This window comes from Pan troglodytes, chromosome 10, assembly GCF_028858775.2.
Source record: "Pan troglodytes isolate AG18354 chromosome 10, NHGRI_mPanTro3-v2.0_pri, whole genome shotgun sequence".
Classification (NCBI taxonomy): domain Eukaryota; kingdom Metazoa; phylum Chordata; class Mammalia; order Primates; family Hominidae; genus Pan; species Pan troglodytes.
The window spans coordinates 40,083,185-40,110,606 of NC_072408.2; the positions used below are offsets into that span (position 1 = coordinate 40,083,185).

Genomic DNA, 27,422 nt, shown 5'->3' on the forward strand with positions numbered 1-27,422 from the left:
CTTGGCTCACTGCAACCTCCACCTCCCAGGTTCATTCCTCAGCCTCCCGAGTAGCTGGGATTACAGGCACTCGCCACCACACCTGGCTAATTTTTGTATTTTTAGTAGAGATGGGATTTCACCATGTTGGCCATGGCTGGTCTCGAACTCCTGACCTCAAGTGATCTGTCCACCTGGGCCTCCCAAAGTGCTGGGATTACAGGCATGAGACACCGCACCCGGCCTGGAAATACTTTTTAAATGAGCCCCACCCCCAGACATTCTGAATTGGCCTCTAGTGGAAGTCACAGACATGGAGGATGGGAAGGAAGGCAAGCTGCGGCCCCCAGAAAACTTCTGAGGCCTAATTTGTCTTATAAAGGTCCTAGTCAGCCATTGCTCAGTTTTTTAGTGTTTTTTTTTTTGTTTTTTGTTTTTTTTTTTTGAGACGGGGTCTCACTCTGTCGTCCAAGCTGGAGTGCAGTGGCGCGATCTTGGCTCACTGCAACCTCCGCCTCCCAGATTCAAGAAATTCTCTGCCTCAGCCTCCCGAGTAGCTGAGATTACAGGCGCCCGCCACCACGTCCGGCTAATTTTTTTGTATTTTTAGTAGAGACGGGGTTTCACCATCTTGGCCAGGTTGGTCTTGAACTCCGGACCTCGTGATCCACCCGCCTTGGCCTCCCAAAGTGCTGGGACTACAGGCATGAGCCACCGCGCCTGGCTTTTGTTTTGTTTTTTAAATGGGACATGCTGCCTAGTGTTGGAGGTAGTCACCAATACTTACTTCCTGCCTCCTCCCTGGTTCCAGGGGTACTGCTGGACATTAAACTAAGCCAAAGTGGGGATATAAGCAGGAAGGTAAAAGGGTTGATAAGGAAAAAGCTACATGAGGGTGGAGGAGGGCAGAGTTGACACCTGAGGAGAGGAACCTGCAGCCGGGCTCCTCCCAGGCTGTAGGGGAAACAAGTTTAACAGGACTTAGCCCTGAAGGAACAACAGTTGCTGAAACGGGCGGCGGAGGGAGACCATATGGGTTCGTCCGCAGAATAGGGAGGTACGGCGCAGGGCAGGACTACAAATGGAGTGACACTACGGGACCGGATTATTGGCGAGTTGCCCCGCTTTAGATCCTCAGCGGTTGGACGAGTTTAATTAGAATACTAAGTAGGTCCGCCCAGAAGCTTTCACCCTGCCCTCTGACCCTAAGGCCCAGCCCGAGGAGGCACTCAGGGTTAGGAGGTCTCGGCGAGAAGCAACTAGGGCCCTTATCACTTCGCCGCCGAATCCCCGGCGCCGCCCAGCGGGGCAGAGCCAGGCCAGGGCCGCCCGCCCAACCTGGTCCGCTGCCTCTTCGGCCATGGAAGCTGCCGGCAGCCCTGCGGCTACGGAGACAGGTGACCGACCCGCGGCGCCCTCCGCCTTGCACGCCCCTCCCGCGGGTCTCTGGTGGTTGAGTGGGTTGGCCGACAGCAATCGGCACATGAATTCGACCTCCCCACCTTCTTAGGGTTAGATAGGGTCTCCAACCGTCTCTAGAAACACTTGTGCGCCCCAGTGCGTCCTGGAGTTTGTCTGCTCCACGTCACCAAGCCGCTCTGAGATCTGGGTGCAGGCCAGAGCCTGGCTATTCTTCCTTTCTTCATTTATAAGGCCCCCTTTTTGGGTGCAGGTGGGCCTTGCGCCCTTTTCCCTCGCAGGTCCTGGACGTACGAGGAGTTCCTGGGGATGAGAGGGACTGTGCCTCGGAACTTCTCTTGGCTCCCTGAGGACTGTTTTACAGGCAGCAAGCGCTCAGTAATGGTATCGGTGGCAGTAAAAGAGCCCACGGCTTTATTTTATTAACTATTTCAGCTTCTCCACTCTTCCTCCTCCTCCACCTCCGCCCATGAAATGGTGCACTCTCCCTTTAAGACTAAGATGGTGGCTTGCTACGATCGGGACTCCACTTCCGGTGGGGAGGGGGGCGGGACCCCAGCCCGCTCACGCCGGAAGTGGTTTGCGTTTTCAAGATGGCGACTCCCTATGTTACTGACGAGACCGGCGGTGAGTGCGGGAGGCGCGGAGCCGCTTCTCTCCGGGCTCTCGGGGCAGGGGTTCGGACTTGGAAAGGGGTCTGTGCCCCGCCCATCCCGGGGCCCCTCCTTTGCCCCGCCCCCCGGACCGCCTTCCCCATTCATTCTCTCCTACGGGGTGTCTCCTGCGCCCCCTTCTGGTCTCGTGTTTGGGGTCTCTGCTTCCGGTCACCCAAACCCTGGGGTCCTTCAGTGCTGGTCCCTGCTTCAGGACCCTCACAGGCCCTTAGCTTTTCTCCAGCAGTTGGAGCACTCATATCTCTTTTAGGTTCTTCAGGCTTGGGGGCTTCTACACTCTCATTTCCCTCCAATTCCTGCCCTCCTTCTTTTCCCCTCCCCCATCTCAGCTATACTTGCTTTCTGCCCTACCCCAGTCCCGTTTTCATTATTTTTCTCGAAGCTTTATTTGCTGAAGACCTCCTCGTTTCTACATAGTACCTTTTCCTCTCCCGTATCTTCATCTGTTGGGTCACTGAGGTTTAGAGGTGTGAAGGGAAGAGGACCCTAATACAACTTTCAGCTTGAGTTTTCTCCCTGATGGAGCCACCCTTCGCTACCTTCTCCCGTGATGGTGATAGAAATTGAGGGATCTAAGGTGGGAAAAGGCAAACAGGAAAGTATCTAGTGGCTTTTCTCCGAAGCCCTTTGACAAGTGAATAAAACCCACTATTCCTTCTGGCTAGAGAAGAATTTGCAGCCTAGCTGGCCGAGATGCTGAAGTGTCTGCTGTGTATGTGAGGTGTATGTGTTGGAAACGGAGAATCACAGCTTTTATCATGGTTTTGTCCCTTCCTAATGGCCTCATCTTTAGGAAAATATGCATAGTAGTAATAGCTACTCAATGATGATCAAATAATATATGTAAAAGCAGTTTATAAAATGCTGTGCAAGTGCAAAGTGTTTCTGTTTTTGTAGCCCTCATATGTGTAGTCTGTAGTCTGTAGAAGCAAGAGTGTGCCTGTGCCTTGGTACACACGGTGTTTTAAAATGTGCCATTTTGCTTCTTGCTCTGCTGCTTTCCATGTTCCTTACACCTCAGCCCACCTATTTTATGGTATCTGATGACAACCCAGGTTGCTGCTACTTCTCCCCAACCTCACAATTTAAAGTGGTACTACCTCTTTCCTTCTGTTCTCTACCCAGTAGCTCCTTCATGAATTACCAACTTTTAATGTGTGTTTTGAAAATACTACTTATCCAGTATACTTCTCTTTACTCTTAATCATTTTCTTTACCCTGACTCCGTGAAAATCCAGGTATCACATCTTACCTTACCTTGTCACTAAAAGCTGTTTTCTGTTTTCCGTGACTATGTGGAAGAGAAAAAGGAATAAACTGCTTTCTTGTTTTCCTTTACTATGTCCAGATCATTGATCTACCACTGTCACTCTAATCCTCATGGAAGGTATTGCCATGCAATTATAGCAGTTTCTGTAAAACTTTAGTGTCATCATTTACTGCCCACAAGGACCCAGACCTATTGCATCATATTTTTTTCTCTCCTTTTTTTCTTGCTATCATTTTCAGTGTCTCCAGCACCATTGGAATATTCTGATTTCATAGTTCCTCAGCATGAGACGGTCGACTTTCCTTTGTATTTTCAAACCAGTTGCACATCAGAATCACTACAACCTGGATCTCATCTAGGACACCGCTTTTTCTTCAGGTGCTCCCCATCACTTTAGCCTCCTTACCAGTCACCTATTTCACTATCTTAAACCCACAGGATCAGCTTTTTGTCCTCAAGTTCTCTGGTTCTTGACCTTCCCATTTCATTGAATCTGTCAGTACCTTATGGCCTTTGGTGCTGCCCAGCTAGACCTCTGTGACCAGCCAATTTGATAATATCCTCTTGCTTTCTTTATTCATTTTGATTTTCTATACTAAGCAGGCACTTCTGTTATCTCTAATGATGGGTATGATTAGAGATGTTTTCCTGGCTTCCACTTCTAGGCCACAGCATGTTGCTAGAGAAAAAGTACAGAGCTATCAGATTCAATATAACTTAACTTCTGCCAAGATCATGGCTTCTAATTATTTTTTTCTTTTTAAAAAATTTTTTTGCTGGGCGTGGCGGCTCACGCCTATAATCCCAGCACTTTGGGAGGCCGAGGTGGGTGGATCAACTGAGGTCAGGGGTTCAAGACCAGCCTGACCAATATGGTGAAACCCCGTCTCTACTAAAACTACTAAAATTAGCTGAGTGTGGTGGCATGGTGGCGTGGGCCTGTCATCTCAGCTACTCGGGAGGTTGAGACAGGAGAATCGCTTGAACCCAGGAGGCAGAGGTTGCAGTGAGCTGAGTTCGCACCACTGCACTCCAGCCTGGGCGACAGAGCGAGACTCTGTCTCAAAAATAAATAATAAATAAATATTTAAATTTATTTTTTATGTTCTTCCATAGCTGTTTCCCCAACCTTTTCCAGATCTGTGTGACCATCCCTCTTAATTCTCCTTCTTTTGGCAGAAGACTTCATTTTTATTTCACTGAAAACTCAAGGCCTATCATTTTTGTTTCCTTTTTCTTCACAGCCAGATTTTGTTTGTTTCTTTCTTTTTTTAAAAATGAAGCGATGCAGACTTGCTATGTTGCCCAGGCTGGTTTTGAACTCCTGGCCTCAAGTGATCTTCCCACCTCAGTCTGCCAAAATGTTGGGATTACAGGTGTGAGCCTGCACCTGGCCCCAGATTTCTTGAATATGAAGAAATCTCCTGATATTTCTGTTTCCTTGCTGCCTGTTTGTTCTTAACTCTTTGCAGTCATTATTTCTAGCACTACCCTCTCTCGAGTTGCCTATGCCTTTTTCTAATTGTTTAGTGAATATCTTCACTCTTGGATATACTGTCATACCTCAAATCCAACCTGACCAAAACCAGTATCAGTTTTTCCATCACTATTTCTGTTAAAGGCACCATTATTCTAGCCAACCCAAGGTAAACTTTTGTAAACTTTTGTATCGTTTCTTTTTTTTTTTTTTCTTTGAGACAGAGTCTCACTCTGTCGCCCAGGCTGGAGTGCAGTAGCGCGATCTCGGCTCACTGCAACCTCCGCCTCCCTGGTTCAAGTGATTCTTCTGCCTCAGCCTCCTGAGTAGCTGGGATTACAGGCACATGTCACCACGCTTGGCTAATTTTTGTATTGTTAGTAGAGACAGGGTTTCATCATGTTGGTCAGGTTGGTCTCGAACTCCTGACCTCGTGATCTGCCCGCCTTGGCCTCCCAAAGTGCTGGGATTACAGGCATGAATCACCACGCCTAGCCATTTCTTTTTTTAATATTCTAAATATACTTGATTTTTTAGAACACTTTTAGATTTATAGAAAAATTGAGAAGATGCTACAGAGATTTCCCATATACCCTACACTCAGTTTCCCCATTACTGTCATCTTACGTTAATATAGTACTTTGCTTGCAATTAATGAAGCAATATTGATATATTACTATTAACTAGAATCCATACATCATTTCATTAGTTTTGTTTGTTTGTTTTTTTTCAGACAGGGTCTTGCTCTGTCACCCAGGCTGGAGTGCAGTGGTGCAATCACCATTTACTGTAGTCTTAACTTCTGGGCTCAAGTGATCCTCCCATCTCAACCTACTGAGTAGCTGGGACTACAGGTACACACCACCACGCCTGGCTAATTTTTGTATTTTTTGTAGAAATGCGGTCTTGCTCTGTTGCCCAGTCTGATCTCAAATTCCTGGGCTCAAGCAATCCTCACGCCCTGGCCTCCCAAAGTGCTGGAATTACAGGTGTGAACCACCACGCCTGGCTGATTTCCTTAGTTTTTACTTAATTTATTTTTATATTTATTTATTTATTACTATTTTTTTGAGACGGAGTTCTGCTCTTGTTGCCCAGGCTGGAGTGCAATGGTGAGATCTCAGCTCACCGCAACCTCTGCCTCCCGGGTTCAAGTGATTCTCCTGCCTCAGCCTCCTGGGTAGCTGGGATTACAGGCATGTGCCACCATGCCCGGCTAATTTTGTATTTTTAGTAGAGACTGGTTTCTCCATGTTGGTCAGGTTGGTCTCAAACTCCTGACCTCGGGTGATCTGCCCACCTCGGCCTCCCAAAGTGCTGGGATTACAGGTGTGAGCCACTGCACCCAGCCTTTTTACCTAATTTTTTGTTGTTGTTCCAGGATCTTATTCAGGGTACTACATAACATTTAGTTCTCATGTCTCTTTAAGCTCCTCTTGGCTGTGACATTTTCTCAGGCTTTCCTTGTTTTCCATGACCTTGAGTTTTGAGAAGTACTGGTCAGGTATTTTGTAGGATATCCTTCTATTGGAATTTGTCTGATGTATTTCTCATGATTACATTTGGGTTATGTGTTTTGGGGAGGAAGACCACAGAGGTAAAGTGACATTTTCATCACATTGTATCAGGGTACATAGTATCACAATGATTTTTTACTGTTAATTTTTTTGTTTTTTTGAGACAGGGTCTTCCCTCTGTTGCCCAGACTGGAGTGCGGTGATGCCATCATGGCTCACTGAAACCTTGACCTCCCAGTCTCAATTGATCCTCCCACCTCAGCCTCCTGAGTATCTAGGACCACAGGCGTGTGCTATCATGACCAGCTAATTTTTTTTTTTTTTTTTTTTTTTTTTTGGTAAAGATGGTCTCACTATGTTGCCTGGGCTGGTCTTGAACTCCTGAGCTCAAGGTATTGTTCCCCTTTGGCCTACCAAAATTCTGGGATTACTAGGCATGAGTCACTATGCCCAGCCTGTTAGTATTGACCGTGATCATCTGGCAGAGATATTGTTTGTAAGGCTTCACTGTAAAGTTAGGCTTTACCCCCTTCCTTTCCATACTGTAGGGAAGTCACTAATGCCAGCCCACGCATAAGGAGTAGAGAGTTGTGCTCTCCTTAAAAAAAGAGATTAAGGGCTGGGCATGGTGGCATATGCCTGTAATCCCAGCATTTTGGGAGGCTGAGGCTGGAGGATTGCTTGAGGCCATCCTAAGCAACATAGCAAGACCTCTTATCTACAAAAAGATTAAAAAAAAAAATGAGCTGGGTAAGGTGGCACACATCTGTGGTCCCAGCTACTCAGGGAGCCTCAGAGGGGAAGATTGTTTGAGCCAGGGAGGCTGAGGCTGCATTGAGCCGTGATTGTGCCACTGTACTCCATCCTCAGTGAGAGGCTGTCTCAAAAAACAAAAAAACACACTATTTGGCATTCTTCTGCCCAGGAGATTTTTTTCTTTTCCTTTATTAATTTGTGTATATCAATATGGACTTATAGATGTGTATTTTATATGTTAGGTTATAATCCAATACTATTTTATTTGCTTTATTGCCCAAATGTTCCAGTTTTGAACATTGGGAACTCTTTTAGTTTTTTACTTGGCCCATCTCCCTTTGACATTTGCCATCATTGCAGGTATGATTTTGTTCTCTGCTCCAGTCCTACAGTCTGCCATTTCTCCAAGAAGCCCTTGTTCTTTTTACTAAAGAGTAATGTTAAAAACTAAGATCTGATCACTAGGTGTTTTTATTTGTATGGGAATATTTTTTTTTATTTATGGGAGTTTTATTTTTTTATGATTATTTTTATTATCATCTTTTACTTCTCTCTTGCCCTCCTCACGTATATCAGTTATCAAAATATCATTCTTTTATTCCTACTGCTGTTACCCTTATCCCATCTACAGTACTTGTTAGCTATATAGCCTTGGGAATCTAAGTCTTAGTTTTCTCATCAATGAAATTGGAATAACTCCTGCAACACAGGATTATTATGCGTATTAAAATTTAAATAAAGTAATTTACATGTTTGGCACATAGAAAGTGTCCAACACATTGTTCTATAATTATTACTATTATGTAAGGGTCATTGTATGGGTTAGAAGAAATTACTATATATGGCCAAGTACCAGGCATAGTACTTGGGCCATTCCAAGTGCCTGCTAAAATTCTAGTTTCTGTTGTTCCACAAATATTACTGTGACCTCCTAAACTGGTCATCGTATTTCCAGTCCCTCTCTTGTTTCATTTCTTCAGATACACTGCTACCAGATTACTGCTTCTTAAGTACAAATTTAGTTATGTAATTTTTGTTCAATATTAATTCATCAACCCAGAGTCTGCTGTTATATATGGCATATATCTTTCTAAACTGTTTTAAACATAGCAGAACCAGATGGTATATACATTTTTATATCTTGCCTTTTCATTTAGCCTTATGAGGTAAATGTTTTTCCTTGCTATTAAAAACTCTGTAAACATCTTTTAAAATACTGGCAGAGTGTTTTATGGTTTGGGCATGCACCCTATCTTACTTTCTTCTGTTATTGGACTTTTAGATTGTTTTCAGAATTTTTATTATAAGAACACTAGAATGTTTTTGTGCATGCATCTTTTTTCGCATTTAGGATTATTTTCTTTTTCTTTTTTTTTCTTTTTTTTTTTTGAGACGGAGTCTCGCTTTGTCACCAGGCTGGAGTGCAGTGGTGCGATCTCTGCTCACTACAATCTCCACCTCCTGGGCTCAAGTGATTCTCCTGCCTCAGCCTCCTGAGTAGCTGGAATTACAGGCATGCACCCCCACTCCCAGGTAATTTTTGTATTTTTAGTAGAGATGGGGTTTTACCATGTTGTCTAGGCTGGTCTTGAACTCCTGGCCTCAAAGGATCGCCCACCTTGGCCTCCCAGAATGCTAGAATTACAGGCATGAGCCACCGTACTCGGCCTGATTTTTTAAATTATCTGTAAGATGAGGTCTTGGTATGTTTCCCAGGCAGGTCTCCAACTCCTGGGTTCAAGTGATCCTCTCACCTTGGCCTTCTGAAGTGTTGGGATTATAGGCATGAACAACTAGTTTTTCTTTCCCTTTTTTTTTTTAAAGAGACAAGGTCTTGCTTTGTTGCCCAGGTTAGTGTACAGTGGCACAGTCATAGCTTGCTGTAGTCTTAACTGTTGGGGTCAAGCAATTCTCCTGCCTCCGCCTCCTGAGTAGCTGGTACTAGTACTACTGGCATGCGCCACCATGGCTGGCTAATTTTTGAATTTTTTTATAGAGCTATGTTGCCCAGGCTGTTCTCAAACTCATTTTCACAAGCAGTGCTCCCACCGTGGCCTTCCAAAGTGGTGGGATTACAGGCATGAGCCACTGCACCCAGCCTAGTTTTTCTTTTTTCTTTTTCTTTTTTTTTTTGAGACGGAGTCTTGCTCTGTCTCCAGTCACCCAGACTGGAGTGCAGTGACGCGATCTCTGCTCTGCCAACTGGGCTCAAGCTATTCTCCTGCCTCAGCCTCCCAAATAGATGAGATTACAGGCACGCACCACTACGCCCAGCTATTTTTTTGTATTTTTAGTTAGAGATGGGGTTTCACCGTGTTGGCCAGGCTGGTCTCGAACTCCTGACCTCAGGTGATCTGCCTGCCTTGGCCTCCCAAAGTGCTGGGATTATAGATGTGAGCCACCACGCCTGGCCCCCAGCCTAGTTTTTCTAAGCACATATGCATATATAACATTAAGGTAAAATGACATATTTTGAATTATACTGTTAAGATTGGCTGTTATTTTCCAAAATATGAATCCTTGAAACACCTAGTAATCTTCTGAGATGTGACACAAAATAAATAACTAAAATAGAGGCCGGGAGTGGTGGCTCACGCCTGTAACCTCAACACTTTGGGAGGCTGAGGCGGGTGGATTGCTTGAGCCCAGGAATTCGAGACCAGCCTGGGCAACATGGCAAAACCTCGTCTCTACTAAAAATACAAAAAATTAACTGGGTGTGGTGACACACACACTCCTGTAGTCCCAACTACTTGGGAGGCTGAGGTGGGAGGAATTGCTTGAGCCTGGGAGGTGGAGACTGCAGTGAGTCAAGGTCCAGCTACTGCACTCCAGCCTGGGTGACAGTGACCTCATCTCAAAGATAAATAAAATAAAATACAAATAATGTTTCTGTGCACAAATTTTGAGAAACACTGTAAACCATATTCCCATCTTGCATATTTACCTGAATAAGAACATAGTAACTCATTTAAGCCTTGCTGTTAAAAAAAACAAACGCAAAATCTTTTTTGGTGTTTAACCCAGAATTTCCCAAACTTATTTAACAATTTTTAGGGATAACCCCTGTTTAATATCTTATGGGAGTAGTATTTTACATAACAAAAGCTTTGGGAAATGTGATTAAATGATAGGACTACCTTTTTTATTTTTGTTTTTTTGAGATGGACTCTTGCTCTGTCGCCCAGGCTGGAGTGCAGTGGTGCAATCTCGGCTCAGTGCGACCTCTGCCTCTCAGGTTCAAGCGATTCTCCTGTCTCAGCCTCCCAAGTAGCTGGGACTACAGGCATGTGCCACCACGCCCAGCTAATTTTTGTATTTTTAGTAGAGACGGGGTTTCACCGTGTTGGCCAGGCTGGCCTCAAACTCCTGACCTCAGGTGATCCACCCGCCTTGGCCTCCCAGTGCTGGGATTACAGGTGTAAGCCACCATGTCCAGCCTAATTTTTAAATTTTTTATAGAGATGGAGGTCTTACCATCTTACCCAGGATGGTCTTGAACTCCTGGGCTCAAGTGATCCTCCTACGTCAGCCTCCTAGTGTGCTGGGATTACAGACGTGAGCCACCATGCCTGGCCTATTGTTGATTTCCATTTTTATTTTAGATTTAGAAAATGTGCAGGTTTGTGGTTGGGCGCAGTGGCTCACGCCTGTAATCCCAGCACTTTGGGAGGCCGAGGCGGGCGGATCACGAGGTCAGGAGATTGAGACCATCCTGGTTAACACGGTGAAACCCCGTCTCTACTAAAAATACAAAAGAAAATTAGCCGGGCATGGTGGCGGGCACCTGTAGTCCCAGCTACTCGGGAGACTGAGGCAGGAGAATGGCGTGAACCCGGGAGGCGGAGCTTGCAGTGAGCCGAGATCACGCCACTGCACTCTAGCCTGGGCGACAGAGTGAGACTCCGTCTCAAAGAAAAGAAAAAAAAAAAAAAAAAGAAAGAAAATGTGCAGGTTTGTTACATGGGTATAATTATGTGATGCTGAGGTTTGGGGTATGAGTGATCCCATCACCCAGATAGTGAGCTTAGTACCCAATAGTTAAGTTTTTTGTTTGTTTGTTTGTTTTTTTGTGATGGAGTCTTGCTTTGTTGCCCAGGCTGGAGTTCAGTGGTGTGATCTTGGCTCACTACAACCTCTATCTCCCGGGTTGAAGTGATTCTCCTGCCTCAGCATCCCAAGTAGCTGGGATTACAGGCATGCACCACCATGACCGGCTGAGTTTTGTATTTAGTAGAGTTGGGGTTTCACCATGTTGGCCAGGCTGGTCTCGAACTCCTGACCTCAGGCGATCCATCTAGCTTGGCCTCCCAAAGTGCTGGGATTACAGGTGTGAGCCACTGTGCCTGGCCCCAGTAGATAGTTTTTAAACCCGTGCCCGCCTCTAATAATCCCCAATGTCTGTTGCTGCCATCTTTATGTCCGTGAGTACCCAGTGTTTAGCTCCTACTTATAAGTGAGAACATGCAGTATTTGGTTTTCTGTTCCTGTGCTAATTTGCTTAGGATAATGGCCCTCAGCTGCATCCATGTTGCTACAAAGGACATTATTTTGCTCTTTATGGCTGTGACAGACTACTTTTTATTTATTTAATTAATTTTTTTTGTTTTGAGATGGAGTCTCGCTCTTGTTGCCCAGGCTGGAGTGCAATGGTGCGACCTTGGCTCCCTGCAACCTCTGACTCCTGGGTTCAAGTGATCTCTTGCCTCAGCCTCCCAAGTAGCTGGGATTATAGGCGCCCACCACCACGCCCGGCTAATTTTTTTTATTTTTAGTAGAGACGGGCTTTCACCATGTTGGCCAGGCTGGTCTCGAGCTCCTGACCTCAGGTGATCCACCCGTCTTGGCCTCCCAAAGTGTTGGGATTGCAGGCATGGTGAGCCACTGCGCCCAACTGACAAACTACTTTTTAAATTTTTTTTTATTTTTGAGACAGAGTTTCACTCTGTTGCCCAGGCTGGAGTACAGTGGTGTGATTGCAGTTTACTGCTGGCTTGACCTCCTGGGTTCAAGTGATCCTCCCAGCTTAGCCTCCCAAGTAGCTGGGATTACACGTGTGCGCCACCATGCCCAGCTAATTTTTGTAGAGAAGAGGTTTCACCATGTTGCCCAGGCTGGTCTTGAACTCCTGGATGCAAGCGATCTGCCTGCCTCAGCCTCCCAAAGTGTTGGGATTAGAGGCATGAGCCACCACGCCCAACCTCAGACTACTTTCTTTTTTTCTTTTTTTGAGACCGACTTTTGCTGTTGTTGCCCAGGCTGTGGAGTGCAATGGCCTGACCTCGGCTCACTGCAACATCCACCTCCCAGGTTCAAGTGATTCTTCTGCCTCAGACTCCCGAGTAGCTGGGATTACAGGCATGTGCCCCACACCTGGCTAATTTTTTTGCCCATACCCTCTAGTGAAACTGGGCTGTATGGCTGATGTGGAACAGCAGTGCGATGGTGTGTAAGCTTTGGCATCACACTTGAGTTCAGGTTACAGATATGTGCTACCTATGGGATCTTGACCATGTCTTTTTTTTTTTTGAGCTGGAGTCTCACTCTGTCACCCAGGCTGGAGTGCAGTGGTGTGGTTTCAGCTCACTGCAACCTCTGCCTCCTGACTTCAAGCAATTCTCCTGTCTCAGCCTCCCGAGTAGCTGGGATTACAAGCATGTGCCAGCACGTCTGGCTAATTTTTGTATTTTTAGTAGAGATGGGGCTTCGCCATGTTGGCCAGGCTGGTCTCGAACTCCTGACCTCAGGTGATCCGCCCGCCTTGGCCTCCCAAAGTGCTGGGATTACAGGCGTGAGCCACCGCACCAAGACTTGACCATGTGTTTAACCTCTTGAAGACTGTTTCCTTGGCTGTAAATGATAATATCTATCTATCGTTTAGATTTAACAGGATAATGTATACAAAGTTCCTCCTGTAATGTAGCTACTTATTGATAAATACTCTTTACTAATCATTCTTAAATACTGAGTTTTCCACTGCTAGGATTTTGCTTTTGTTGTTCCTCTTATCCCCTTTCCCTTTTCTCTGCCTGCAGAAATACTGGCTGCTGATTTGTTGTTATCATTAATTATTACTACTTTCTAGTCTTTAGTGTCAAATGAGGTTTTCCTGATTATCTCCTGTCATCTCTTAGGATACTTACGACACTCTTACTTTTGTCTTATGCTTTGCTTGCCTAATTTGCCCACTTCCTCCTTACTTAGTCTGTAAATTTTTTGAAAATTGGGACCATCTTACTCATCTTGATAACCCTATTGGCACTTACGGTACTTTTCTTCTAGGAGGCTTTTTTTTTTTTTTTTTTTTTTAAAGATGAACTCTTGCTCTGTCACCCAGGCTGGAGTGCAATGGCATGATCTGCAACCTCTGCCTCCCGGGATCAAGCGATTCTCCTGTCTCAGCCTCCCGAGTAGCTGGGATTACAGGTGTGTGCCACCAAGCCCAGCTAGGAGGCTGTTAATGTTTATTTTGTTTAATTTGTAGTCTGGCCTCTTTACCACGGTGCTTTTCTGAGGCTGTATTTGTGGAGATAACCAGGGATTTCCAAAATGCCAAAGCCAGAACCTTTTTCTCAGTTCTCCTTTCCTTGATCTCTCTGCAGTATTTAATACTGTTAATCACCTAACTTTACTTTTTTTTTTTTTTTTTTTTTTTTTTTTAGGCAGAGTCTTGGACTGTTGCCCAGGCTGGAGTGCAGTGGCGCGATCTTGGCTTACTGCAACCTCTGCCTCCCGCGTTCAAGCGATTCTCCTGCCTCAGCCTCCTGAGTAGCTGGGACTGCAGGCGTGTGCCTCCATGCCCGGCTAATTTTTTCTATTTTTAGTGGAGATGGGGTTTCATCGTGTTAGCCAGGATGGTCTCCATCTCCTGACCTCGTGATCCACCCGCCTCGGCCTCCCAAAGTGCTGGGATTACAGGTGTGAGCCACCACGCCCGGCCATCACCTACCTACCTTTATTTAAAACTGTTGGTCTCCATGGCTTAGCATGTCCTGGTCTTCCTTTCCTATGAATCATTTCCTGTTGTTGCTGTCACCTTTTCTTCCTTGAGGGAAATGATTATGATCATTATTTCAGGGTCATTCCTCCAGCTCTAATCTTCCCTTTGTTATATTTTCTCTGTGTTGGAAACCACATCCAGGTCTTATTTTGGCCCTGAGATCATCCGCAGGCTGAGATCTGTGACTTAGATCTCTTTTCTTATTTGAAGAAGGTCTCATACCTTTAACAACCATGTCCCCTACCTCTTTGGAGTTCCTCCATGCCTTGCTATGTTGTCTTTTCACTGTCTACCTGCAACCCCTGGAAACAAGGACCCTTTCAGTGTAGGAGTTTTTATTGCTGACAGACTTAAGGAAATAGATTGAGAATTAAAAAACGGCAGATGTGAGAAAATGACAAAGCTTAAAAAGATTCTTACAGTAGCAGTCCCCAATCTCTAGTTTTTGACTCTCTGCAAGATATTATCTGAAAGTCCTGATATTTTGCCCTTGGTTTTTATTTCTAGGGGTGGGAACCGCCAAACCTCTCCCTTCTTTTTGACTTCACCCTTGGATACCATCAAGGCCAGAGGATGGAACCAAGATAACATAAAATAGGTGCTCCTTTGTGATAATGGGCTATTTGTATCTCTGAGGGCTTCCACACAGGATGGCCATTCAAGAAGCTTCTGCTCTGCCTTTCATTACAGTCTATCTTTAGTCCTCCTAAACCTTCAGCTATAATCTCTATGCAATCAACTTAAATATATGTTTGTAGTATTGTCCCTTTCTCCCAAATTCCATGTAAAACACTTGTCTGAATTGAATTGTTGTTTCCACAAAGTTGTTTTCCCCTGTGGACTTTGTTTGTATCAGTAGTTTTTATTTTCCCAATTTTCCAATTTCAAGAGTGATAATTATAAATAGTTGTGTTCTTGTTTGTTATCTTTCTCACTAGAATGTATACTCTAAGAAGGCAAGAACCTTGCTTGCTTTATTCATTGTTGTATCCCTAGCTTCTGTTACAGTGTCTGGCACAAGAGTAAGTGCTCAATAAAAATTTAAAATCCACGTGTGAATAAATGTGATTACCATGTGCCCTACCGTATATTGAGAAAAATAAGAATACATGTGAAAAGCACGAGATTAAATCCACTGTGTCACTGTTTTGATTATTTCCTCTCTAATTCACATCTTGGTAAGTCTTTGGATCCTGTTGATTTAATCTTCACAATGAATTTCTCCTTCATTTTCCTTTCATTACGTGTAGAAACCATCGAAGTCAAGTCTTTTCACATTGCAGCTGTTGTTTTCATTTTCTCTACCTTTAGTTTATGGTACACATTTTTCAGTTTAATCTTAAATCATTGCTTTGAACAGATCACCTGTACTCCCTTATTGGCCATCAGTATTCTACAGCTTAAGGCTTCAGTCCAAACTCAGTGGAGGTTGGAGACCTTTCATAGTCTCACTAATTTACCCTGAGTCTCTTTTCACGTTACATATGCTTTTTGCCCAGAACATTCTGGATTCTTGCTCTTCCCTGATGAGATACTCACATTTATTCATTAATTCAATCCATATTTACTGTCTTCTGTGGGCCAGGCTCTTTGCTACAAAGTTCAAAGACAGTTTCTGCTTTCCAACAAGCAAATAATTATGTTAAGCATTAGAGCATGATAAAAGCTAAAACAGGTGTTGCGAGTGCACAGAAAGCAAGTTTTAACCTGGCTTGGCGTAAGGAAGTCAGGAAGGCTGCCTTGAGTTGATACTTGAATTTGACCTTTAAAGACCAGTGGGAATGAACTTAAGATAAGCAAATATAGTCTATTCCAGGCCAGAGGAAGCAAAAGCAAAAAGGTACAGAGAGTAGAGACATGGGTCAGGTTGAGATTTGTGAATATTTTAGTTTCTATTTTTTTTTTTTTTTTTGAGACGGAGTTTTGCTCTTGTCGCCCAGGCTGGAGTGCAATGGCGTGATCTTGGCTCACTGCAACCTCCGCCTCCCGGGTTCAAGTGATTCTCCTGCCTGAGGCTCCCAGGTAGCTGAGATTACAGGAGCTTGCCACAATGACCTGCTAATTTTTGTATTTTAGTAGAAATGGGGTTTCTCCATGTTGGCCAGGCTGGTCTCGAACTCCTGACCTCAGATGATCCACCCACCTCCACCTCCCAAAGTGCTGGGATTACATACGTGAACCACTGCACCCAGCCAAATATTTGTTTCTAGAGCAGAGAGTATGGTGGCTTTATGCTAAGAGGCTGAAAACTAGCAAGAGGTAAATCAAGAAGGCCTTTTTTTTTTTTCCCCCTCTTGCGGAGTTTTGCTCCTGTTGCCCAGGCTGGAGTGCAATGGCACGATCTTGGCTCACTGCAGCCTCCGCCTCCCAAGTTCAAGCAATTCTCTCCTGCCTCAGCCTCCCAAGTAGCTGGGATTACAGGCGTGAGCCACCGCGCCTGGCCTAATGGAAATTTTTAACAGAAAAGTTATCTTATCACCCCAATAGAATTTTCATTATTGCATGTTCTTTTCTTTTTTTAATTTTTCGAGGTGGAGTCTCGCTCTATCACCCAGGCTGGAGTGCAGTGGCGTGATCTCGGTTCACTGCAACCTCCACTTCCCAGACTCAAGTGATTGTCCCACCTTAGCCTCCTGAGTAGCTGGGACTACAGGCATGCACCACCATGCCCAGCTAATTTTTTTTTTATTTTCGTAGGGATAGGGTTTCGCCATGTTGGCCAGGCTGGTCTCGAATTCCTGACCTCAGGTGACCCACCTGCCTCGGCTTCCCAAAGTGTTGGCATTACAGGCATGAGCCACTATACCCTGCCTTGCACATTATTTTCAAAAAAGTTTTTAAAATAGAGATAGGGTCTCAATATGTTGTCCAAGACTCAATTGATCCTACCACATGAGGACTAAGCTCTGACTTTTTTTATCTTGCCAAAATTCCTATCTAAGGGGTCTGGGGAGTCATGCCCTACAAACCATAAGTTCTCATCAGATGGGTTATTTAACCCTGTATCTCCCCTCCCCTCCCCTCCCCTTCTCTTTTCTTGATGGAGTTTCGCTCTTGTCACCCAGGCTAGAGTGCAGTGGCGCAGTCTCGGCTCATTGCAACCTCCACCTCCTGGGATCAAGTGATTCTCTTGCCTCAGCCTCCTGAGTAGCTGGGATTACAGGCGCCCGCCACCACTCCCAGCTAATTTTTGTATTTTTACTAGAAACAGCGTTTCACCACGTTGGCCAGGCTGGTTTTAAACTCCTGACCTCAGGTGATCCACCCACCTTGGCCTCCCAAAGTGCTGTGATTACAGGCGTGAGCCACCATGGCTGGCCTCGTTACTTACTTTTCAATTTGACTCTGACATAACAAGAAAATAAAAATATTTTACCCCAAAACATGTTTCTTGCCGTATCTTAAAATGGCCCTGCAAAGCCGACCTTTGTGGAGGAAACTGCATCTGTAAAAAATCTCTATTAACAGGCCGGGCTCAGTCACTCACACCTATAATCTCAGCACTTTGGGAGGCCGAGGCGGGTGGATCACATGAGGTCAGGAGTTCAAGACCAGCTTGGCCAACATGGCAAAACCCCATCTCTACTTAAAAATATATAAAAATTAGCCGGACGTGGTGGCACACATCTGTAATCCCAGCTACTCGGGAGGCTGAGGCAGGAGAATCGTTTGAACCTGGGAGGCGGAGGTTGCAGTGAGCTGAGATGGTGCCACTGCACTCCAGCCTGGGCTACAAGAGCAAAGCTCCGTCTCAAAAAAATAAATAAATAAATAAAATTCTGTATTAACATAGCTAGATCTATTTCTTCCAGGCTCTCCCAATGCCGAAGAGGTTAACTAAAAGTCTAGCACCTTTTAAAGAACTGAATAGGAAACGTTTGTCATCTGTTGTCTCTAAGGGTAGCCACCATAAGACTTCAAAAGAACCTTGGTCTCCACAATCTTTTATCTGAACCTGAACCGTTCTATTGATCTCAGGCCTTTAGACAAACTCAACCAATTGTCAACCAGAAATGTTTAAATTTACCTATAGCCTGGAAGCCCCCTGCTTTGAGTCGTCCCACCTTTCTGAACCAAACCAATGTATTCCTTAAATGTATTTGAGTGATGTCTCATGCCTCCCTAAAATATATAAAACCAGGCGTGGTGGCTCACGCCTGCAATCCCAACACTTTGGGAGGCTGAGGTGGGTGGATCACCTGAGGTCAGGAGTTTGAGACCAGCCTGGCCAACATGGCGAAACCCTGTCTCTACAAAAAATACAAAAAATTAGCTGGGCGTGGTAGTGGGCTCCTGTAGTCCCAGGTACTCGGGAGACTGAGGCAAGAGAATCACTTGAACCCAGGAGGCGGAGGTTGCAGTGAGCCAAAATCATGCCACTACACTCCAGCCTGGGCAACAGGGTTAGACTGTGTCAAAAAACAAAAACAGTAATTAGCCAGGTGTGGTGATGCGCTGTAGTCCCAGCTACTCGGCAGGCTGAGGCAGGAAAATCACTTTAACTGGGGAGGCGGAGATTGCAGTGAGCCGGGATCGGGCTACTGCACTCCAGCCTGAGAGACAGAGTGAGATTCCGTCTCAAAAAAATTTTTTTATATATATATATGTATAAAACCAAGCCGTACCTCAAGCACCTAGGGCACATGTTCTCAGGACCTCCTAAGGTCAGTGTCAGAGGCCATGGTCACTCATATTTGGCTCAGAATCTCTAAAAATATTTTACAGAGTTTGACTCTTTTCATCAACACAGGTCACCCTCCTGAGTAGCTGGTAGCACAGGTACATGCCACTAACCATACACAGCTAATTTTTGTATAGTTCGTAAAGACAGGGGTCTCCCTATGTTGCTCAGGCTGGTCTTGAATGCCTGGGCTCAAGGGATCCTCCCATCTTGGCCTCCCAAAGTGCTGGGATTACAGCCATGAGCCACTGTGCCTGACCTTTCGCTATTTATTGATAATGCTTATCATATTCATATGATTATCTCTTCCTCTCTTTTTTGTTTTTATTTTTTCCGATAGTAACTGTTTATGGTAAATTGTGGACATTGAGATTACTAAAATAAAAAGTGTACTGAATTATCTTTGATTTCTTATCCTCTTACTCCTTCCCTAGTTAGTGAATTACCAAATGTTGATTCTTTGATAATGTATCTGCCCTTAGTCTCTTACGTTCCAGTGCCCCTGTTTCAGCCAATTCTGTCCCTTCATGCCAGGATTATCACAATATTTTTTCCCTAACTAGTTTCCATGTCTCTGGTGTTTTTTTTTTTCCCAAGTCACCCTTTTATTATGCTAGATTAAATACTCTGAAACACTGCTTTGTATAAAGGATTCATTCATTTATTCAAAGCCCTAAGACAATACTTCGCATAAAGGATTCATTCATTTGACAAATATTTGTTGAGTGCATGCCATGTGCCAGATATTAAAATCTTTAACTGGTATTCAAGGTCTGAACAGTCCAGCCCTGTCTCTGGCTCAGGCTGACTGGTCTATTTGTCGTTGCCTGAAAATGCTATCTACATTCCCATGCGTGAGTTTTTGTTTGAGAACGAACTGTTTCTAATCTACTCTGTCTCCCTTTTTGTTTAGTTTGACTCTTCCTTCAAAGCCCAGCTCTTGTCTCAGTCCTCCCTCCAGGAAGCCTCCTAGTTTTTTTTCTTTGGTTTTTATTCTTGTCACAGCTGGGCAAAAAATATCCATAGTAGTTCTCTTTTACTCACCCAGTAAAGTCCAAAGTTCTTGACCTTGTTTTTAAGGCTTTCTGCGATTACCCCAATTTTCATTTCCAACCAGGCTTCCTATTCCCTAACATGAACTGTCTCATTCACCTGAACCTCTCAACTTTCTGTTCCCTACTCACGCCCATTCCCATATCCATGCCTTTCTTTGCTCAAGTTTGAGCCCCTTTGCTCATGATTTTTCTTTCTTCCATGCCCTCCACCTGTCGAATCACCCATTGCCTTTAACAACTTTTCTTGTTTTATTTTATTTTATTTTTTGGAGACAGAGTCTTGCTCTGTCACCCAGGCTGGAGTGCAATGGTATGATCTCGGCTCACTGCAGCCTCCGCCTCCTGGGCTCAAGTGATTCTCCTGCCTCAGCCTCTGGAGTAGCTGGGATTACAGACGCCCAGCCACCACTCCTGGCTATTTTTTGTATTTTACTAGAGATGGGGTTTCACAATTTTGGCCAGGCTGGTCTCGAACTCCTGATCTCAGGTGATCCGCCTGCCTCGGCTTCGCAAAGTGCTAGGAGTACAGGAGTGGGCCCATGCGCCTGGACTTTTTTGTTTTAATGTATTAATGATATTTGCATTTTGAACAAAAAACCAATTCATGTAATAATATATAATTCATGTAGGAGGCCCTAGACATTTATTTTAAAAGTCTTTTTTTCTTTTTTCTTTCTTTTTTTTTTTGAGAAAGATTTTCACTCTGTTGCCCAAGCTGGAGTGCAGTGGCACGATATTGGCTCACTGCAAACTCCACCTCCTGGGCTCAAGCAATTCTTATGCCTCTGCGTCCCCAGTAGCTGGGATTACAAACGTGCCACCATACCCAGCTAATTTTTTTATTTTTATTTATTTTACTTATTTTTACTTTTTGAGATGGAGTCTTTCTCTGTCGCCCAGGTTGGAGTGCAGCGGTGCAATCTTGGCTCACTGCAACCTCCACCTCCCGGGTTCAAGTGATTCTCCTGCCTTACCCTCCCAAGTAGCTGGGATTAAAGGCGCCCGCCACCACGCCTGGATATTTTTTGTATTTTTGTAGAGACAGGGTTTCACCATGTTGGCCAGGCTGGTCTCGAACTCCTGACCTCAAGTAATCCGCCCACCTCGGCCTCCCAAAGTGCTGGGATTACAGGCATGAGCCACCATGCCCAGCCTTATTTTTTTTTTTTATATTTTTTTGAGACGGAGTCTCGCTCTGTTGCCCAGGCTGGAGTGCAATGATCTTGACCTACTGCAACCCCACTTCCCGGGTTCAAGTGATTTTCCTGCCTCAGCCTCCTGAGTAGCTGAGACTACAGGCACTTGCCACCACACCCAGCTAATTTTTGTGTTTTTAATGGAGATGGGGTTTCACCATGTTGGCCAGGCTGGTCTCGAACTCCTGACCTTAAGTGATCCACTCGCCTCAGCTTCCCAAAGTGCTGGGATTACAGGTGTGCACCACTGCGCCTGGCCTCCAATTTTTTTTTTTTTTTTTTCCCCAGACGAAGTCTCGCTCTGTCACCAGGCTGGAGTGCAGTGGCTCAATCTCGGCTTACTGCAACCTCCGACCCCTGTTTCAAGTGATTCTCCTGCTTCAACCTCCCGAGTAGCTAGGATTACAAGCACATGCCGCCACGCCCGGCTAATTTTTTTTTTTTTTTTTTTTTTATGTAGAGACAGGGTTTTGTATGTAGAGACAGGGTTTCACCATGTTGTCCAGGCTGGTTTTGAACTCCTGAGTTCAGGCAATCCACCTGCCTCGGCCTCCCAAAGTGCTGGGATTACAGGTGTGAGCCACCTTGCCTTGCCAATTTTTGTATTTTTAGTAGAGACAGGGTTTTGCCATGTTGGCCAGGCTGGTCTGGAACTCCTGGCCTTGTGTGATCCACCCACTTCAACCTCCCAAATTGCTGGGATTACAGGTGTGAACCACCGCATCTGGCCTTAAAAATCTTTTTTTCTTTATTTTTACAAAAGTAATACTTAAAATAAGAGCGCTATAACAAAACATATATATATATATGTTAACTTTCTCTCTTAACATATATATATATGTTTGATATGTATTAACAGTTTGATATGTGTCCTTGCACACCTTTTTCTTTGTCCCTGTACACAGACTACATGTCTTTAAGTGTTGCCCCTTACTCCAACAAGAATAGTACCATACTGGCTGGGTGCGGTGGCTCACACCTGTAATCTCAGGACTTTGGGAGGCTGAGGCGGGTGGATCACCTGAGGTCGGGAGTTTGCAACCAGCCTGACCAATACGGAGAAATCCCGTCTCTACTAAAAACACAAAATTAGCCAGGTATTGTGGTGCATGCCTGTAATCCCAGCTACTCAGGAGGCTGAGGCAGGAGAATCGCTTGAATCTGGGAGGAGGAGGTTGCAGTGAGCCGAGACTGCACCATTGCACTCCAGCCTGGGCAACAAGAGCGAAACTCCATCTCAAAATAAATAAATAAATAAATAAAATAAAATAGTACCATACTCTATATCAGCGATTCTCAAAGTGTGGTTCAGGACCCTTAAGGGGGTCCCTGAGACTCTTTCAGAAGGTCTGCAAGCAAAACTATTCTCATAATCATGCTTATTTGTCTTTTTCATGGGGTTGACTTTGCACCAATGGTGCAAAAGACATGGTTGGTGAAACTGCTGGCCCTGTAAGCATGCATTTGTCAGGGCAGTGGCACCAAATTATACTAATCATTTTGTTCTTCACTGCCACACACTTGCTGTAAATGCCAGTTTCACCTAAGGATATCATTGATGATACAACGAAAATGATTAATTGTATTAAGCCCAGCCCTTGAATACATATTTTTTTAATGTTCTCTGTGACTCATGGGAAGTAAGCATGAAACACTTCTGCTGCATACCGAAGTAGGATGGTTGTCTGAATTGCAAGCTGAACAAACTTTCTTCTCATGGAGCAGTATTTTTTACTTGAAAAAAAAAAAACACTGACAAACTATGGTAATTCAGACCTGACTATCCAATGATCATTTTCCTGAAAATGAAGGAAGTGAAAGTGAAGGAAAACAACTGATAGTTTTTCTCGCCAATGATAAAATTCAAACACTTAGGTGAAAATTGGAATTTTTGAAAACTTATTTATTTTATATTATATATAATAATATATCTAATAGATATCTAATATATATATCTAATATATAATAATATATATAATATATAGAAAATTAGAATTTTTGAAAACTTATTTATTTTATATAATAATAATATATAAAATATAAAATAAATAAATTTTCCAAAATTCTATAAAAAAAAAAAAAATATATATATATTTTTAATTGGGTTGAAGTCTCGCTCTGTCACCCAGGCTGGAGTGCAGTGGCGCAGTCTCCACTCACTGCAACCTCCGCCTCCTGGGTTCAAGCAGTTCTCCCTGCCTCAGCCTCCTGGGTAGCTAGGATTACAGGCGCCTGCCACCACGCCCAGCTAATTTTTGTATTTTTAGTAGAGACAGGGTTTTGTCATGTTAGCCAGGCTGCTCTCGAACTCCTGACCTCAGGTGATCCGCCCGCCTCAGCCTCTCAAAGTGTTGGGATTACAGGCATGAGCTACTGTGCCCTGCCAAGAATTTTGGAAAACTTATATTTCCCATTCTGAGCTTGATAGCTTCCATGTACTTAAATACTTTAGTGATGAGATTAATGAATATGATCTCTTTTAAATATTGTATAATAGGCTAGGCGCGGTGGCTCACACCTGTAATCCCAGCACTTTGGGAGGCTGAGGCAGGCGGATAATGAGGTCAGGAGATTGAGACCATTCTGGCTAACATGGTGAAACCCCGTCTTTATTAAAAATACAAAAAAAAAAAAAAATTAGCCAGGTGTGGTGGCAGGCGCCTGTAGTCCCAGCTACTTGGGAGGCTGAGGCAGGAGAATGGTGTGAACCCGGGAGGCAGAGCTTGCAGTGAGCCGAGATTGCGCCACTGCACTCCAGCGTGGGCGACAGAGCGAGACTGTCTCAAAATAAATAAATAAATAAAAATAAATAAATATTGTATAATGATATGCATATTATAAAATAACAGTGTAAAGGGGGTCCTGAAATAAAAAAAGTTAGAGGACCACTACTCCACATGTTATCCTGCAGCTTGCTTTTTCACTTAGTATATCTTGAACACTAGTCAGTGTCAGAACATTTATTTTATTTTTTTTGAGACTCACTGCAACCTCTGCCTCCCAGGTTCAAGCGATTCTTGTGCCTCGGCCTCCCCAGTAGCTGGGATTACAGACGTGTGCCATCACACCCGGCTAATTTTTGTATTTTTAGTAGAGACAGGGTTTCACCATGTTGGCCAGGCTGGTCTCGAACTCCACTTGGTGGCCTTTTAAGTTGCTTTCAGCTTTTTGCTAATTTTTTTTCTTTTGTTTTTTTGTTTTTTGTTTTTTGAGATGGAGTCTCACTCCGTTGCCCAGGCTGGAGTGCAGTGGCGCAATCTCTGCTCACTGCAATGTCCGCCTCCTGGGTTCAAGTGATTTGCCTGCCTCAGCCTCCTGAGTAGCTGGGACTACAGGCGCTCTCTAGCATGCCCGGCTAATTTTTTTTTTGTATTTTTAGTAGAGACAGGGTTTCACTATGTTGGTCAGGCTGGTCTCGAACTCCTGACCTCGTGATTCAACCCCCTCGGCCTCCCAAAGTGCTGGGATTACAGGCGTGAGCCACCGTGCCTGGCCAGCTTTTTGCTAATTTAAATCATGCATCAACGAATACCCTTTAAAGGCCAGGCGCTGTGGCTCATGCCTATAATCCCAGCAATTTGGGAGGCCGAGGCGGGCAGATCACCTGAGGTCAGGAGTTCGAGACTAGCCTGGCTGACATGGCGAAACCCATTTCTACTAATAATACAAAAATTAGCCAGATATGGTGGCAGGGGCCTGTAATCCTAGCTACTCGGGAGGCTGAGGCAGGAGAATCACCTAACCTGGGAGGTGGAGGTTGTGGTGAGCTGAGATTGCACCACTGCATTCCAGCCTTGGTGACAGAGTGAAACTCCATCTAAAAACAAAACAAAATGAAACAAAAACCAAATACCCTTTAAATACATCCTCGTGTACTGGTGTGTATATATCTATGGTATGAATTCCTAAAAGTTGACCTATTTTTTTAAGTTCCATCTAAATAAAATTTCTCCTTCTTTACAACATCCGCTATTGTCATTTCTCCTCCCCGTGGTTTTTGTGTCTTTTTAGCCTCTTGTTCATTTACTGCCTTTCATGTTCCCATGCTATTGCCTTGGTTTTTTAACAAAATTCTTCCTCTGTGCCTATCCTGTCTTACCTACAAATAGAATCTTCTTGAGGGCAAGGATGGTTTCTTGTACGGTGTATTGGCACTCGGTAAATAAATAATGAGAGAGGGATTGAGTGTTGGTATGAGAAAAGGAGCCTTAATGGTTGCATTTGGATGAATGGGTGCTGAGAGATGGTATGTACATTTATACATTCTTGTCTCATCTTGTAAAATGTTTGAAAATAAGAGTAATTTTCAACTTGATTTTTCTTATTTTAGGCAAGTATATCGCATCAACACAGCGACCTGACGGGACCTGGCGCAAGCAGCGGAGGGTGAAAGAAGGATATGTGCCCCAGGAGGAGGTCCCAGTGTATGTGGTTAGGCTTTGCGTAGGGGTTTTCTGATGGGGTCCCTACAGAAGGATAGAATATCCTTATGCCTACAAGTTCAGGGAGGACTCTCCTAAGCCCCAAGGAAATGGAAGGAGGGGCAACTATCTGAGAAAGGAGAGAAAGAGTCTGGGATTCAGGGATGAGTGAGGGTTACAGATCACTAGTCCTATACTTTTGACCTCTGTTCATTAGAACCTCCAGAGCTTTAGGTTCTAGGGACTTCGCTGCATCTTTCCTGCAGAGCAGAGGAAAGTTGGGGAGGGACCATAAAGAGAGAAAGGTGGTCAGGCCCGGTGGCCTACATCTGTAATCTGAGCACTTTGGGAGGCCTAGGCGGGTGGATTACTTGAGGTCAGGAGTTCAAGAACAGCCTCCCCAAAGTGGTGAAACCCCATCTGTACTAAAAATACAAAATTACAAAATACAAACATCAGCCAGGCGTGGTGGCACGAGCCTGTAATCCCAGCTACTCAGGAGGCTGAGGCAGGAGAATCTCTTGAACCCGGGAAGTGGGAGGTTGCAGTGAGCTGAGATTGCGCCAGTGCACTTCAGCCCTGGCGACAGAGCGAGACTCTTGTCTCAAAAACAAACAGGCAGGCGCAGTGGCTCTCTGTAATCCCAGCACTTTGGGAGGCCAAGATCGGTGGATCACCTGAGGTCAGGAGTTGAAGACCAGCCTGACCAACATGGTGAAACCCCATCTCTACTAAAAATACACAGTTAGCCAGGCGTGGTGGCAGGCGCCTGTAATCCCAGCTACCCGGGAGGCTGAGGCAGGAGAATCGCTTGAACCCTGGAGGTGGAGGTTGCAGTGAGCTGAGATTGCGCCATTACACTCCAGCCTGGGCAACTGAGCGAGACTCTATCTCAAAAAACAAACAACCCCACAAAAACAACAACAAAAAAAGGAAGCAAGAATGTAATGAGGATGAAGTGTTTGGAAGTTTAAGAAAAGGGATCAAAAAGTCAGTAATTCTCTGAAACTCTTGACATCCTTTGTTTCCTGCAGATATGAAAACAAGTATGTGAAGTTTTTCAAGAGTAAACCAGAGTTGCCCCCAGGGCTAAGCCCTGAGGCCACTGCTCCTGTCACCCCATCCAGGCCTGAAGGTGGTGAACCAGGCCTCTCCAAGACAGCCAAACGTAACCTGAAGCGAAAGGAGAAGAGGCGGCAGCAGCAAGAGAAAGGAGAGGCAGAGGCCTTGAGCAGGACTCTTGATAAGGTGTCCCTGGAAGAGACAGCCCAACTCCCCAGTGCTCCACAGGGCTCTCGGGCAGCCCCCACAGCTGCATCTGACCAGCCTGACTCAGCTGCCACCACTGAGAAAGCCAAGAAGATAAAGAACCTAAAGAAGAAACTCCGGCAGGTGGAAGAGCTGCAGCAGCGGATCCAGGCTGGGGAAGTCAGCCAGCCCAGCAAAGAGCAGCTGGAAAAGCTAGCAAGGAGGAGGGCGCTAGAAGAGGAGTTAGAGGACTTGGAGTTAGGCCTCTGAGGCCTTTGGGGAATAGGGAATGGACTGCAGAACAAACCATGGGGCTCTCTGGGGTCTGGGGGAATACGGGCAACAGCAGTCAGGAGGGGTACCCCCCATACTGGCTTACTTCCACCTCTTGCGGCCCAAATCTGTCCTCCAGAGCCTAGCGTCTCCCTCAATCCTTCCCTTTTCTTCCCAACTTCTACTTTTTGGACTTTCCCCCTCCCATTCCCAGTGTTCAAAATCTCAGTGACTACCCCAGGTACCTTTGCTGCTGATTTGGGTGTCTTGTTTAAAAGAAAATCAGGTGGGTGGGAATCTCTTGGAGAACTGAGGCTGAGGGTAGAGGGAGTATGCCCAAGTCTTGGAGTCTTGGTTCCTGTTCGCGGTGTTTATGGGTTATTTCCCTCTCCATCCCTCATTTTTTTTTTTTTTTAAAAAAAAGCAAAAATGAGAATAAACACAAGTAGACATGTC

At 44.9% G+C, this 27,422-nt stretch overlaps 1 protein-coding gene across 2 annotated transcripts; it reads left to right on the forward strand.

Annotated features, from left to right (window-relative positions):
- PYM1 (PYM homolog 1, exon junction complex associated factor) lies at nucleotides 1-27,422 on the forward strand. 2 transcript variants are annotated; one of them, XM_009425175.5, is made up of 3 exons: nucleotides 1-1,376; nucleotides 25,355-25,448; nucleotides 26,480-27,422. In XM_009425175.5, the coding sequence occupies exons 1-3, from the start codon at nucleotides 1,340-1,342 to the stop codon at nucleotides 26,961-26,963; spliced, it is 615 nt and encodes a 204-aa protein (XP_009423450.1). In that variant the 5' UTR covers nucleotides 1-1,339; the 3' UTR covers nucleotides 26,964-27,422. The 2 variants fall into 2 exon arrangements, with proteins under 2 accessions (XP_009423450.1, XP_509126.3); XM_509126.8 differs by lacking the exon at nucleotides 1-1,376 and adding an exon at nucleotides 1,834-2,025.